Here is a 13,304-nt window from a genome sequence, read left to right on the forward strand (position 1 = left end):
CATTGACAGGCGACTGCACTGCCCCGTGTCACTGTTTTGAATGGGAATTTTCTCATGATTTACAAGTAGTTGAAAACATTAGAGATATTATTTGTAATCAGCTGGACAAAATATATAACACTAGCCTAGTGGTTTTTGGATATTTTACTGCAAAAATTTTACATATTGTACCTTTAAGTGAGATTCCATTCCGGAGGGAGCGAACAGTTCGAAGGGCACTGCGAATGGCATAGGGATAGGAAACATCGATACATCACTTCACAGGAAGTGTCATTGCTCACCGTGTCACCATCATTCAGAACTACGATGGAGCGCCATTGAAAAAAAAAAAAGAGCCGTTGGAAGAGTTTTTTTAACGGCTCTCCGATGGAGGAATTTACATGTGCGTTTTGAGTAATACATTTTGTTATTCTAATACGAACTAAATTATGAATGGTTATGGCGATGAGTGTTACATTTGCATATTTTATTGTAGGCATGACAAAGTAAAAGTGTTGAAAAGCAGCTGAGGCTCTGTCATTTTTTTATTTTACTTTATTTACCTCAGAAGTGTTTACTATGCGGCTGCGCGTGGAAAGAAAGCGCACGAGATGAGATCCAGACCATGGATTAAAAATACCTTTATACAGCCAAATGAGAATTTATTTTCATATGGCATGACAGTTACAGCTTCAAATCTGTAATAGAGTCAATCTTAAATTCGAAAGTAAATAGCATATGTTTTTAATGATACTGAGTGCAAAACGTCTTGAATGCTTTTATTTTATGTTTCGCTGTAGGCGATATGTTTTTATTTATAGTTTGGGTGTATTTCATTATTTTTATTTGGATTTTTGTTCATGTTCTGCGTGTTTTTCAAAATAAATGAATTGAATTCATTTTGAGCTCTGCATTCATTGTTCACAGCTGTTGGAATAGCCTTTAAATTATTTTGGGCGAATGAGGACATAAATTAGGTTAAACTACTGCATGTCCACCCATAGAAAAATAAATAAATATAAAAATTACCAACTGATTACCAACACACAACCATTGATACACAACGTTGCCACGACGTCACAGTTACTAACTGACAACGTCACAAAGTTACGTTGTGGCAACGTATCCGGGAATTTCACTTTTCCGGTTGTCACAACGTAACTAGTTACGTCGCCACGACGAAAGTTTGGTCACCAAATTACGTTGCAGTTACGTAACAGTCACGTATTTTTGGTTAGCTGGGTTATATCTATTTATTTATTTATGTTATATCACAATCTGCGCGACTCCGTCATGACTTTCTTCGATGAAGTTTGCAGAGCGTCCAAAATGAGCGATTATTGCCAGCGAAGTCCACTTCAACTGTATCTACCCTGCTCAGGGAGTAGGGAGCAGTGAACACTGGAACCCTGTCGAATGGAACGCAGCTCAAGTGACTCAGCCTTTGAAATAGATCCACAGCGCTGTTCTTTGGTGTAAAGCAAATCATTTGAGCTGTATTTCTGTCGAGGTAAGAACTTCATAAGATAATGTTGACCGCTTTTAAAAATAAATCGCATGCAATTGTAGGTTATTTGTGCATGTGTACAGAGTGTTTACTCCTGTAACTTGTAACAAACCTGGTAAAACAAAATGTTGTACCTCATAGCTAAACGAATATTTTTGGATTTTGTTGTCTAATAAAGTAAGTACTATTGAAACGAAACACTCGATTACATACTGAATGTACTACAAAACCACATTAACTACAAACCTATTTCTGCTGTGATCATCATAGATATAGATAATAAAGGCTAGATGTCTCGTCCGCGCTGCTGGCCAATGGAGGTCGACGTCCGCACACGGCGGCCATCTTGCCACAGGGAGCTCGCTCACTCGTAACATTGTGTTTTAATGGTGCATGTACTTTTTAAATAACCATAACTTGCTCAATTTTCTACCGATTTTCAAAATTTTAGTTTTTTTACAAACGTCAGAGATGTACTTATGACACTGCATACTTATACATAATTATGAATAATTATAACCATGGACTTCCATATGAAAATAACATTGAACAGAACAGATAGGTGCAATGAATATACACATGCACAATGTATTTATGTTAAATCAATATATACGCTACTAAAACTCGGTGTACAGAATGGCAACATGAGACATATATACACACTTTTATAATATGAATATTACTATTATAAAAAAATAATTTGAATTACTACATGTTTATTTTAACTTCTTCAGGGTTGGGCCATTTACTAGGCTTTTCCCCTCGACATTGCACTGTGCCTACTTCAGAGATCACTGTTCCAAAAAAAAAAAAAAAAGTATGAAACATTATGTGATTGTGTAAACAAACTTGTAAAAAGCTTTGGGTCAACAACAATGTTGTAATACTATTATGTCATAGTCCCGCTGTTCCTGTGTAACAGGACCTGTATTGTACATACATCCACTAAGTAACTAACGATTATCCCAAATATAATCATAATATTGTCATATCTTACAGGTGAAAGGTGATCCCACAGGCTCTCGTTTTGAGACTACGGCGATTGGAGCATCTGTAGGCTGCACAAAAGTCTGGCATCGTCTCCTATAAAGCCAGTAATTTCCTGCATCATAATGTAAGATGTTTTTAACAAACCAAACCGATTGGAAATCATGTGCAACTTAAGTTATATTGAAAAGAAAGAGCAATTCTGCCTCTCCCACTGATGTAAAATTGCTGGGTAGCAGATAAACTGTAACTACTAGGTCTCACTCACAGCTTCTTGTTATTAGCCAGCTAATAACTACAACCACATCCACAAAGATTGTAATTTAGACAAAAGATTACCTGTCATAAAATCATTATTGGTGTCAGTAGACCTCTATAATTGAACAGCTCGATTGTGGTCTCAGCCTTGATAACTTGCGCAAGTAGCCGTGATACACAACTATGCTGCACGATTAAGTTGTTTTTCGAAAAGAAAAGCTGCAATTTCAACGTTCAAGCATCCAGAATTATAGCCACGTTAATAACGTTTGTAAGAAACCAAACCATTTGTAAATCCGTCAAGATTTCAGCGAAATAGGAGTATTTGTGTTCGTGCAGATCACTCACCTTACATCAGGTACCACAGAGCTCGCCAGAAAGCTTGCCTGTGACAAGATGGCCACCGGGTATGACGTTAGAGACTCCGCCGTAAGACATCTAGCCTTTATTATGTATACCTATGGTGATCATGACTAAAAAGACTTCTGGATAAATACAAGTTAAGTTCAATTGAAAGCATATATGAACAGCATTTAATTAGCAGATGCAGTTTTTTTTTCTTCAGTTAAATAAATGAAAACATTGTGATAAGGCTTCTCTCAAACTATTTTTTGGTTAGATACTTGGACTTTGTGAAATCTTTACAGTATTCATACTTTCACCAATGTGAAAAATAACATTTAACAAATAATGTTGCTTTTTTTGGCAAAACAGCCCTTATTACAGGACAGAGACTGAGAATCTGTTCATCTTTGAACACTACAAAGAAATGGCCGAATCTGCAGCGAGTCAGTATGTGGATCAGTTCAGCTGTTCAGTCTGTTTGGATCCTCTGAAGGAGCCGGTGACGATTCAGGAGAACATCTGCCACAGTCATGGGAAACCTCTGGAGATTTACTGTCAGGAAGATCATCAATGCATTTGTAACTTGTGTATGATTGACAATCATAAAAACCACTTTGTGGTGTCTGTGGATTCTAAATGGGCTAGTAAAAAGGTAATAAATGCTCATAATTGCAGGTAGTTGTCATTTTTTTAAATATAATTTTTGAGTTGATAATATTAATCAAAGTTATTTATTTATTTGTTTTAAATTACTAACTTAAATTACCGGGAAAATACAAACCTGATTCCAAAAAAGTTGGGACACTACAAATTGTGAAAAAACAGAATGCAATGATGTGGAAGTTTCAAATTTCATTATTTTATTCAGAATACAACATAGATGACATATCAAATGTTTAAACTGAGAAAATGTATCATTTTAAGGGAAAAATAAGTTGATTTTAAATTTCATGGCATCAACACATCTCAAAAAAGTTGGGACAAGGCCATGTTTACCACTGGCACTGCACTTACCACTGACATGGCATCCCAGTTTTCCAAAAAGAACTTCAAATTTTGATTCGTCTGACCACAGAACAGTTTTCCACTTTGCCACAGTCCATTTTAAATGAGCCTTGGCCCAGAGAAAACACCTGCGCTTCTGGATCATGTTTAGATGTATGGCTTCTTTTTTGACCTATAGAGTTTTAGCCGGCAATGGCGAATGGCACAGTGGACTGTGTTCACCGACAATGTTTTCTGGAAGTATTCCTGAGCCCATGTTGTGATTTCCATTACAGTAGCATTCCTGTATGTGATGCAGTGCCGTCTAAGGGCCCGAAGATCACGGGCATCCAGTATGGTTTTCCGGCCTTGACCCTGAGATTGTTCCAGATTCTCTGAATCTTTGGATGATATTATGCACTGTAGATGATGATAACTTCAAACTCTTTTGCAATTTTTCTCTGAGAAACTCCTTTCTGATATTGCTCCACTATTTTTCGCCGCAGCATTGGGGGAATTGGTGATCCTCTGCCCATCTTGACTTCTGAGAGACACTGCCACTCTGAGAGGCTCTTTTTATACCCAATCATGTTGTCAATTGACCTAATAAATTGCAAATTGGTCCTCCAGCTGTTCCTTATATGTACATTTAACTTTTCCGGCCTCTTATTGCTACCTGTTCCAACTTTTTTGGAATGTGTAGCTCTCATGAAATCCAAAATGAGCCAATATTTGGCATGACATTTCAAAATGTCTCACTTTCAACATTTGATATGTTATCTATATTCTATTGTGAATAAAATATAAGTTTATGAGATTTGTAAATTATTGCTGTGGCGAGGTGGGAGTGGTTCAGTGAAGTCTGCAACAGGAGAGGGCATCGGGAGACGCATGGTAAGTGAGTGGGTTAAATGAAAATCACGAACACCTGTTTCTCATTCTAGTAACTGGCGCGGAGACAGGATAAAATGCCAGGAGAAGCAGGAGTGTGGGAGAGAGAGAGGGACTACTGACTGAGAACCTTTTGGACTGATCTGGGAGAATGTTACTGGAGTGAAGCCCTTCTTCGGATGTGGATTATTTGTTGTGCGTTGCACAGACATTTTGTTGGAGTTTTGTTATATGAAATAAAAGCTCAGTCAGTAGTCAAAGCCGACCCTGTCCTCTTCCTTCCCTACGAACTTGAACTGAATCTTATTACAATTGCATTCCTTTTTTATTCACAATTTGTACAGTGTCCCAACTTTTTTGGAATCGGGTTTGTAATCTTACTTCCTCATTACCTCAGTATGATTTTTTAAATTTGATATTTAATAATTACAAGATGAGATTGGTAAGGTGTATATTTCTACTTTAATTTTTAATATTGATTTTTTTTTTATGTTACCATCCTCAGAAAGAGTTAAAGGAGGTAAAGTTGGCGTGTCAGAAGCTGATCCAGGAGCGAGAGAGAGGTCAGCGGGAAATTAGTGAAGCTGTGAAGTCTTTTAAAGTGAGTATCAGAAGAAGCCAGTGATGTTTACAGTGCTTGTAAAAGTGACATATTATTACAGAATCCTACAGGAAATTTTAAATGACATTTGCAGTGGAAAAACAATATCAGAAACATGCATATATATACATACACACACACACAAAAAAAACGTTATGCATGCAGTGTGCGTTTCCAAATAATTGGAAAGCTAATCCACTATAGACCTTATTCACAGCAGCGCCAACTTTAATTTTTAATGGGAATGATTGTGAGGCTGTGAGGGATGGACTCATCTCTTCAGTGAGTTGTACTGTTATTTAATGTGTTTTTGGATTGTTATGCTGATGAAACACTGCAAAAAATATCTTTCCAAGAAGTTTCAGTTGACAAAACATTCCCAACATGAGCTGAGAAAATTATAACTGATCTAGGAGCTTTATACAGCTTGTTACAGTGGATGCCATGGTAATCTACATGGTAATCTATCCCCTCATTGCTTCACTTTCATACCCATCATGGCGCTGCTCTGAATAAGGTCTATTGACATGCGACCAGTTCATTTGACTGAAAATCCATGGGTTTCAAAGACGTCACTTCCGCTTTGTCCGCCGCCATATTTGTGTCCGAGATGGCAACTACAGAACAGCACTTCATTGTATTGATGATCATCTTTAGCTTCAGTGCGAGCGCTCAAACAGCCATACCTTAGATCTGCCGCGACTTCCATTCATAAATTGTCAGCAGAAAAACAAAGGGTGGAAGTGGAAAAACAAATCAATAGAACTGAGGCTGATGGGATTTGTAGTTCCTAAAACACGCCCCGTTACGCATAACCTGATATTACAGCATGTTCCTGGGTCAACATTTTTGTTGATCCTGGAACAACATTCAAATCAGATTTGAGGGACAAGTTTACAGATTATGTCAAGTTTAGGCTTAAAACCCTGAATTGGTGCTTCTACATCAGTGTTATTCATCTATCAATTCCCTTTGATTTTTGGGATAACTTATGGGTAGGGTTAGGTTTAGGGGTAGGAATAGGGTTAAGACTAAATTTTCAGACTAGAATGTTGTTCCAGGATCAACAAAATATGTTGACCCAGGAACGCAACTCAGCATTATCAGGACGTGCCCCCGTTACAATCATATATGAATGACCCTTTACCCTTCTTTAACCTTCTAGCAAAGCGCTCAGTTTACGGGTGTTTCAGCGTGCATCTAACTAAAGATAATGAAATGGGTTCATGATTGCAAGTTGATTTTAACACATCAAAGTGATGATGAGGGCAACTTGTTGAAGAGGTTTCAGCAGTTTTAATATTACAGTATAAACATTTTTAATGACTTCATTGCTGTTTGAGCTGCGCACACTGAAGCTGAAGAGAATCAAAACCCGTAAACTGAAGGTTAACTCAACGGAACACATCCTATATAAGATAATTCAGATATTTATACAAAATAAAAATAATATTACAACTAGTATTTGCACAAGTGAAGCTTGAACTAAGTTATGCTAATCAGATGTTTAACTCCAGTAGACGCGCTCTTCCCACAACAACACGCTGAAACAACAACATAGAGAATTCACAATGTTTTATTACAACATCATTCTCGTTATAATGTTATGTAAATTACAGTCCCAGCAGTTATTAATGTTGTGCATTGCTGTTTGGCTGCCAGTGGTGTGGTCCCTTCTGATTGAAGCTAACAATTCCGCCCACCTGACTCCTTTGGGATCAAATAAAATTGTAGTTCGGGGTAGTCCTCTGGTAGTTGTAGCTGCTGTCACCATAGACTTAAACAGGTCGCGCAGCTGTGACCGGACACAAAAATGGCGGCGATAGAATAAAGCGACGTCACATGAAACCCATGGATAGGCTATGCATGATCACTGTTTTGATCTCAAGACAAGATTTATGATAATGGAGTGATTTCATTGAAATACAGGCTGTTGTTCCTGTCTGCATGATCAGATCTTTGTGTCTCTGACAGAGTTTAGCTCTAGAGACCATGGAGGACATTGAGAAGGTCTTCACTGAGCTCATCTGCTCTCTTGAGAAGAAACACTCTGAGATTAAAGAGCAGATCAGAGCTCAGGAGAAGACTGAGATAGATCGAGCAGAGGAACTTCACAAACATCTGGATCAAGAGCTGACAGAACTCCGAAAAAGACAAGAAGAAATTGAGAAACTTCTGAATACTGATGATCATGTCCAGTGTCTGAAGGTAATGATGCAAAAATTTTGAGAACTATCCATAAAATGAAACACTATTGTGCTGTGCTTTTTTTATGTTCTGGAAAAGATCTGATGTGTTTCACAAACTGTCTGAGATATTATTTGTCTCATTTCAGAGCTTTCAGTCTGTGTGTGTTTTACCTTCATTTGAAGACGTTCCCAGCTTCACTCAACACACTCATCTGTCTTTTAAAGACATTTCAATCACAGCGTTTAAGAAGGTTTTGGTGGACATCTATCAACAGCAAACAGCCAGAATATCTCAAGAAGGTCTTTTTAAGGTTTTAATTTCTTTCTTTTTTAATTTCTTTCTTTTTTTTTAAAGATTTGTTTATAACATTTTAGAATTCATGTAAAAATGAAGCATTCGATTGTGTTTCTTACCCCTTCTTTAGTGCCAAAGAACCTAAAAATCAAAATGAATATTTGCAGTGTTTTCACACACAATTGCTGAATTATAGTTAATAATAGTTATTAACTGTTTCTATTATCTGTTAAGAAAATATTAAATAATTTAACTACTTATTGTTATCATTAACTATTAATATGTGACATTTGTGAGAGGAAAGTGTGGATGACAGAACTTTATTTGTATATTTACAGGGCTCGACAATAAGGACTGCCCGATGGCTCAGGGCCAGTGTGAACATTATTCAGGACAGTTGACGGAACTGTCACTTGCCCAATCGAACGAGCGCTGTAGGGTGTGTGATATATATCATCTATGATATTGTAATTGTTGATTTAATGATCTGACAATATAGAGTATGTCTCTCACTTTACAAAAATCAAACAAAAACACATACATTGAGTGCACGCATACACTATATGATGTAGTCTAGTAGGTTAGACTAGTGTGCGTGCACATCTAGAGTGCGTGATTTAGTCTATTAAAATGCATTTAGAATGCCCCCAGAATTCAAGATAAGTGCCAAAAATGCCCCTGTATGTCTTTTATATTTATATCATTTAATATACAGTAGTCAACATTTGAAGTGGATTAAAAAAGTTAATCAAAGTTGTTCTAAGAAATAAGTTGTCCTAAGAAGAAGGTTTTTGGACAACTTTGATGAAAGATTTTGATCCACTTCAAATGTTGACTACTATAGTTAACCAATATTACACAAAGAGCACCGTTTTTTCCAAATATCAGCATGATTACAAATGTGATATTGATTTTATACAATGTACAGTTTAATAAACAAGAAGTTTATAACTTATGGGTAGGGTTAGGTTTAGGGGTAGGAATAAGACTAAATTTTCAGGCTAGAATGTTGTTCCAGGATCAACAAAATATGTTGACCCAGGAACGCATCTAACTCAGCAATATCAGGACATGCTCACCTGCCAGCAGCGATCGGGGTTCGAGACCGACTCAGAGCAGAGTGGTTAGGATTGGAGGGTGAGATTTGAAGGCGGAGCAATGAAGAGAGGGGTGGGTTTGTTTGGGTTGATTTCAAATATCAACAATGTCCAACAGCGGTTAAATATCACTTACCCCACATTTAAACCTAAATGAAAAACCTGAAAAGCACTGTTTATTTCATTTATATGTTTGTTCTGTTGTATTTATTTGTGTTATTACTTGTAAATTGATTATTTGTTCCTATTTTATTGCTTACTGTTTATTTGTCTAACAGTATTTAAAATTTAAATGAGTTAATCTAATACTAGCTTTTGGTGCCATAACCATATTACATGAATAAAAACATAGAAACCAATAACTAGGCTTATTTTAGAGTTTTATTTTATTTTACTTTATTAATTTTTTGTTGTGGGGCCAGTGTAAATTTTGTCAGGGCAAGTAAAAATTTGAACTACTGGCACATTGGGCCAGTAGAAAAAATCCTTAGCATTGAACCCTGATATATATTTGTCCCTCTAACTTTATTGGATTTCTGTCAACTGCAACTAGATTCATACACTGCACAACAAAACTTCATCCTGTCAGAAGAGAACAGAAAAGTATCACATTCAGATGAAGTCCAGTGATATCCTGATACATGGGGAACAGGACTGTAAAATACTAACTTCTTAGTATATTATTTAGAGCTTTTTCTGAACTGTGCTGTGGTTCTGTCCCTCTTTAGATAGCTGAGGTTGCCCTGGCAAACTTGAAGAGCAAATATGAGAATGAAAAGGCCATGGTCACCAAAACCATGATGAAGTTGGATAAAGAGCTGAAGGGTCTTAAAGAAGATGCCGATACTTTCTGCTCTCTCAGGGCTGCGTTCGCCACCAGGTAGCACAAGAACACAACTGAAAATTGTTTTTTTTCCAGCTTTATTGTCTGGCTTGCCCTAACCAAGTATTTCCACCCTTAAAGAAGGTGCTGCCTGCTACTGTCCAGAAAACAGTAGGGTTACTTAATACAGGAACTAAATCTGTTTAATTACATTTCTCTTGCTCTATCCCTCTTTCACTTTTTTTTTCTTTAGGATTGATGAGTATGAAACACAATTGAACAACATGGCGAGTCAGCTGGCTGCAGCAGAAGATGAGAAGAAGACTCTGAACTCCCTCCTGCGTTTGGCCATCCGGGAGAAACTGGCTCTCACTCAGCAACTGGAGGATCTGGAGTTTGACCACAAGCAGTCCCGAAGAGGATCCGGTGCTGGGCCAGGTGGCTGTGGTAAAGGGTCCTCTGCCACGCCCAGATGAAGCCTATCATTTTCAGCCCCCATGTAAGTCCTAGACTTCCCAGTAGGAACCGACCAAAACCACACGGCCTCATTGGAAGTCCTGCGGTTTTCTGCAGTGAGAAGTATAAAATTCTGTGTGACGCTGGATCCGATTAACATCTGTGTGTAACTGTCACTCATCGGCATCCTCATACTAACTAACATTCCTTTTACTGTATGTGTTCTTGGGACAAAACAAGACTAGCATGAATCTGCTTGTTAACAGCAGGTGTTCAACACTAATGTGCAATCATTACTTAATTAATTGCTTAATTATCTCTTAACTTTAACTCTGCTTCAGTGTTATTTTAACACTATTTAGAGAGGGACCATATGTACTCTGAGCAGAGTTGATTTAACTCTGGGGACTTTGCTGTGTAGGGTTATCACAATCACTACAAGGTATGGCAGTTCCCTGAAAAACAATTATCATTCTTCTTGGAGTTTTTCAAGAAATTCAGAATAGGTGAACTCCAATATTTGGGTACTGAATTGACGCTTTTTTTGCAACTTTAGTATCGATGAGTGCCGGTATTATTATAATACCTACTCTATATACTACCTATAAGCAGTCTGTAGTGCATGCAATTGTCTGTTATGCATTGATTACCTGGATGACCTACCACATATACAGTGGCATGAAAAAGTATGTGAACCCCTTGCAGAATCTGTGAAAATGAGAATTATTTTAATAAAATAAGAGGGATAATAAAAAATGCATGTTATTTTTTGTTAATACTGTCCTGAGTAAGATATTTTACATAAAAGATGTTTGCATTTAGTTCACAAGACAAAACAATAGCTGAATTTATTAAAATAACCCCATTCATAAGTATGTGAACCATTGATTCTTAATACTGTGTGTGGTTACCTGATGATCCACGACTGTTTTTATGTTTTGTGATGGTTGTTCATGAGTCTCTTGTTTGTCCTGAGCAGCTAAACTGAGCTCTGTTCTTCAGAAAAATCCTCCAGGTCCTGCAGATTCATCAGTTTTCAAGCATTTTTGCATATTTGAACCCTTTCCAGCAGTGGCTGTATGATTTTGAGATTCATCTTTTCACACTGAGGACAACTAAGGGACTCAAACTCAACTATTAAAAAAGGTTCAAACATTCACTGATGCTCCAGAAGGAAACACGATGCATTAAGAGTCGGGGGGTGAAAACTTTTGAATTCAAATATCAAGGTAAATTGTACTTAATTTTTCTGCTGGGAAACATGCATGTATCTTCTGTTGGTTCCAAAGGGCAGTGCTAAATGAAAAACAATGATATTTAAACAAAATAAGAAAAATTGTGACATCTTCATCCTGTTCAAAAGTTTTCACCCCTCGACTCTTAATGCATCGTGTTTCCTTCTGGAGCATCAGTGAATGTTTGAACCTTTTTTAATAGTTGTGTTTGAGTCCCTCAATTATCCTCAGTGTGAAAACACAGATCTCAAAATCCTACAGTCACTGCTGGAAAGGGTTCAAATATGCAAAAATGCTTGAAAACTGATGAATCTGCAGGAGCTGGAGGATTTTTCTGAAGCTTGTTAGAAATTAAGTGTGAGAAATGGAATAACAGAAGAATTTTTTTACATCAAAGAATGAAGAAAAGGGAAAAACCCAATGGCAGATGTTTACATTAAAGAATGAGAGACCACCAATATTTAACACCTTTATTAAAGCATGCATTAATCATTAAAGAATGAGAGACAACCGCTATTGTAACGCCTTTATTAAAGCATATATTAATCATTAAAGAATGAAAGACAACTGGTATTGTAACGCCTTTATTAAAGCATGTATTAATTACTTAATAATGAATGGAAAACAACTGCTATTATAATACATTTATTAATAGCATGTTAGTAGATTAGAGAGGAAAATACATGTATTAGATAGAAAAGCAGGTATTACTTTGAAGTGATGTGTTGCATACGAGGAGGAGACGGCAGCAGCGAAGGAGGGCCCAGAGGAGAAAGACTAGAAAACAGCGGGCTTTATATAAGCAAATTCTAAGGTGCTTATGACAGCGCAGGACTTTGGATTAGACCAATTAACTGTAAAGGACTGATGATTTATGGGGGGATTTTTATGTGTCATTACATCAGTGGTTTGTGTTGTCTATAAAAGACTAGGAGAAAAGCAAGAGGTCAGACGCTGATTCTTAATGAACGGCCTCTCCGGTGTTAGATAACTTGCTGTTAGCACCATAGAAATACATAATAAAGGCTAGATGTCTCGTCCGCGCTGCTGGCCAATGGAGGTCGACGTCCGCACCTGGTGGCCATCTTGTCACAGTCAGCTCGCTCACTCTTAACATTGTGTTTTAATGGTGCATGTACTTTTTAAATAACCATAACTTGCTCAATTTTCCAACGATTTTCGAACTGTTTGGTTTGTTATAAACGTCAGAGATGTACTTATGACACTGCATACTTATGAATAATTATAACCATGGACTTCCATATTAAAATAACATTGAACAGAACAGATAGCGCAATGTGCAATAAATATACACACGCACAATATTTATGTTAAATCAATATATATAGGCTACTAAAACTCGGTGTACAGAATGGCAACATGATATATATATATATATATATATATATATATATATAGATATATATAGATATATATAGATATAGATATATAGATATATACACTTTTATAATATGAGTATTACTATTATAATAAAATATTTTGAATTAGGCTGCACAAAAGTCTGGCATCGTAAAGCCAGCAATTTCCTGTATCATAATGTAAGATGTTTTTAACAAACCAAACCGATTGGAAATCATGTGCAACTTAAGTTATATTGAAAAGAAAGAGCAATTCTGCCTCTCCCACTGATGTAAAA

General features: G+C 36.8%; 1 protein-coding gene across 1 annotated transcript; it reads left to right on the forward strand.

Moving 5' to 3' along the window:
• Positions 1 to 1,157: 1,157 nt before the first annotated feature.
• LOC137005091 (tripartite motif-containing protein 29-like) lies at positions 1,158 to 11,378 on the forward strand. Its single transcript, XM_067365869.1, has 9 exons — positions 1,158 to 1,489; positions 2,486 to 2,600; positions 3,446 to 3,728; positions 5,457 to 5,552; positions 7,527 to 7,760; positions 7,888 to 8,041; positions 8,375 to 8,475; positions 9,862 to 10,013; positions 10,210 to 11,378. The coding sequence occupies exons 3-9, from the start codon at positions 3,501 to 3,503 to the stop codon at positions 10,430 to 10,432; spliced, it is 1,188 nt and encodes a 395-aa protein (XP_067221970.1). The 5' UTR covers positions 1,158 to 1,489; positions 2,486 to 2,600; positions 3,446 to 3,500; the 3' UTR covers positions 10,433 to 11,378.
• Positions 11,379 to 13,304: the final 1,926 nt, after the last annotated feature.

This window comes from Chanodichthys erythropterus, chromosome 17 (genome assembly GCF_024489055.1).
Source record: "Chanodichthys erythropterus isolate Z2021 chromosome 17, ASM2448905v1, whole genome shotgun sequence".
Classification (NCBI taxonomy): domain Eukaryota; kingdom Metazoa; phylum Chordata; class Actinopteri; order Cypriniformes; family Xenocyprididae; genus Chanodichthys; species Chanodichthys erythropterus.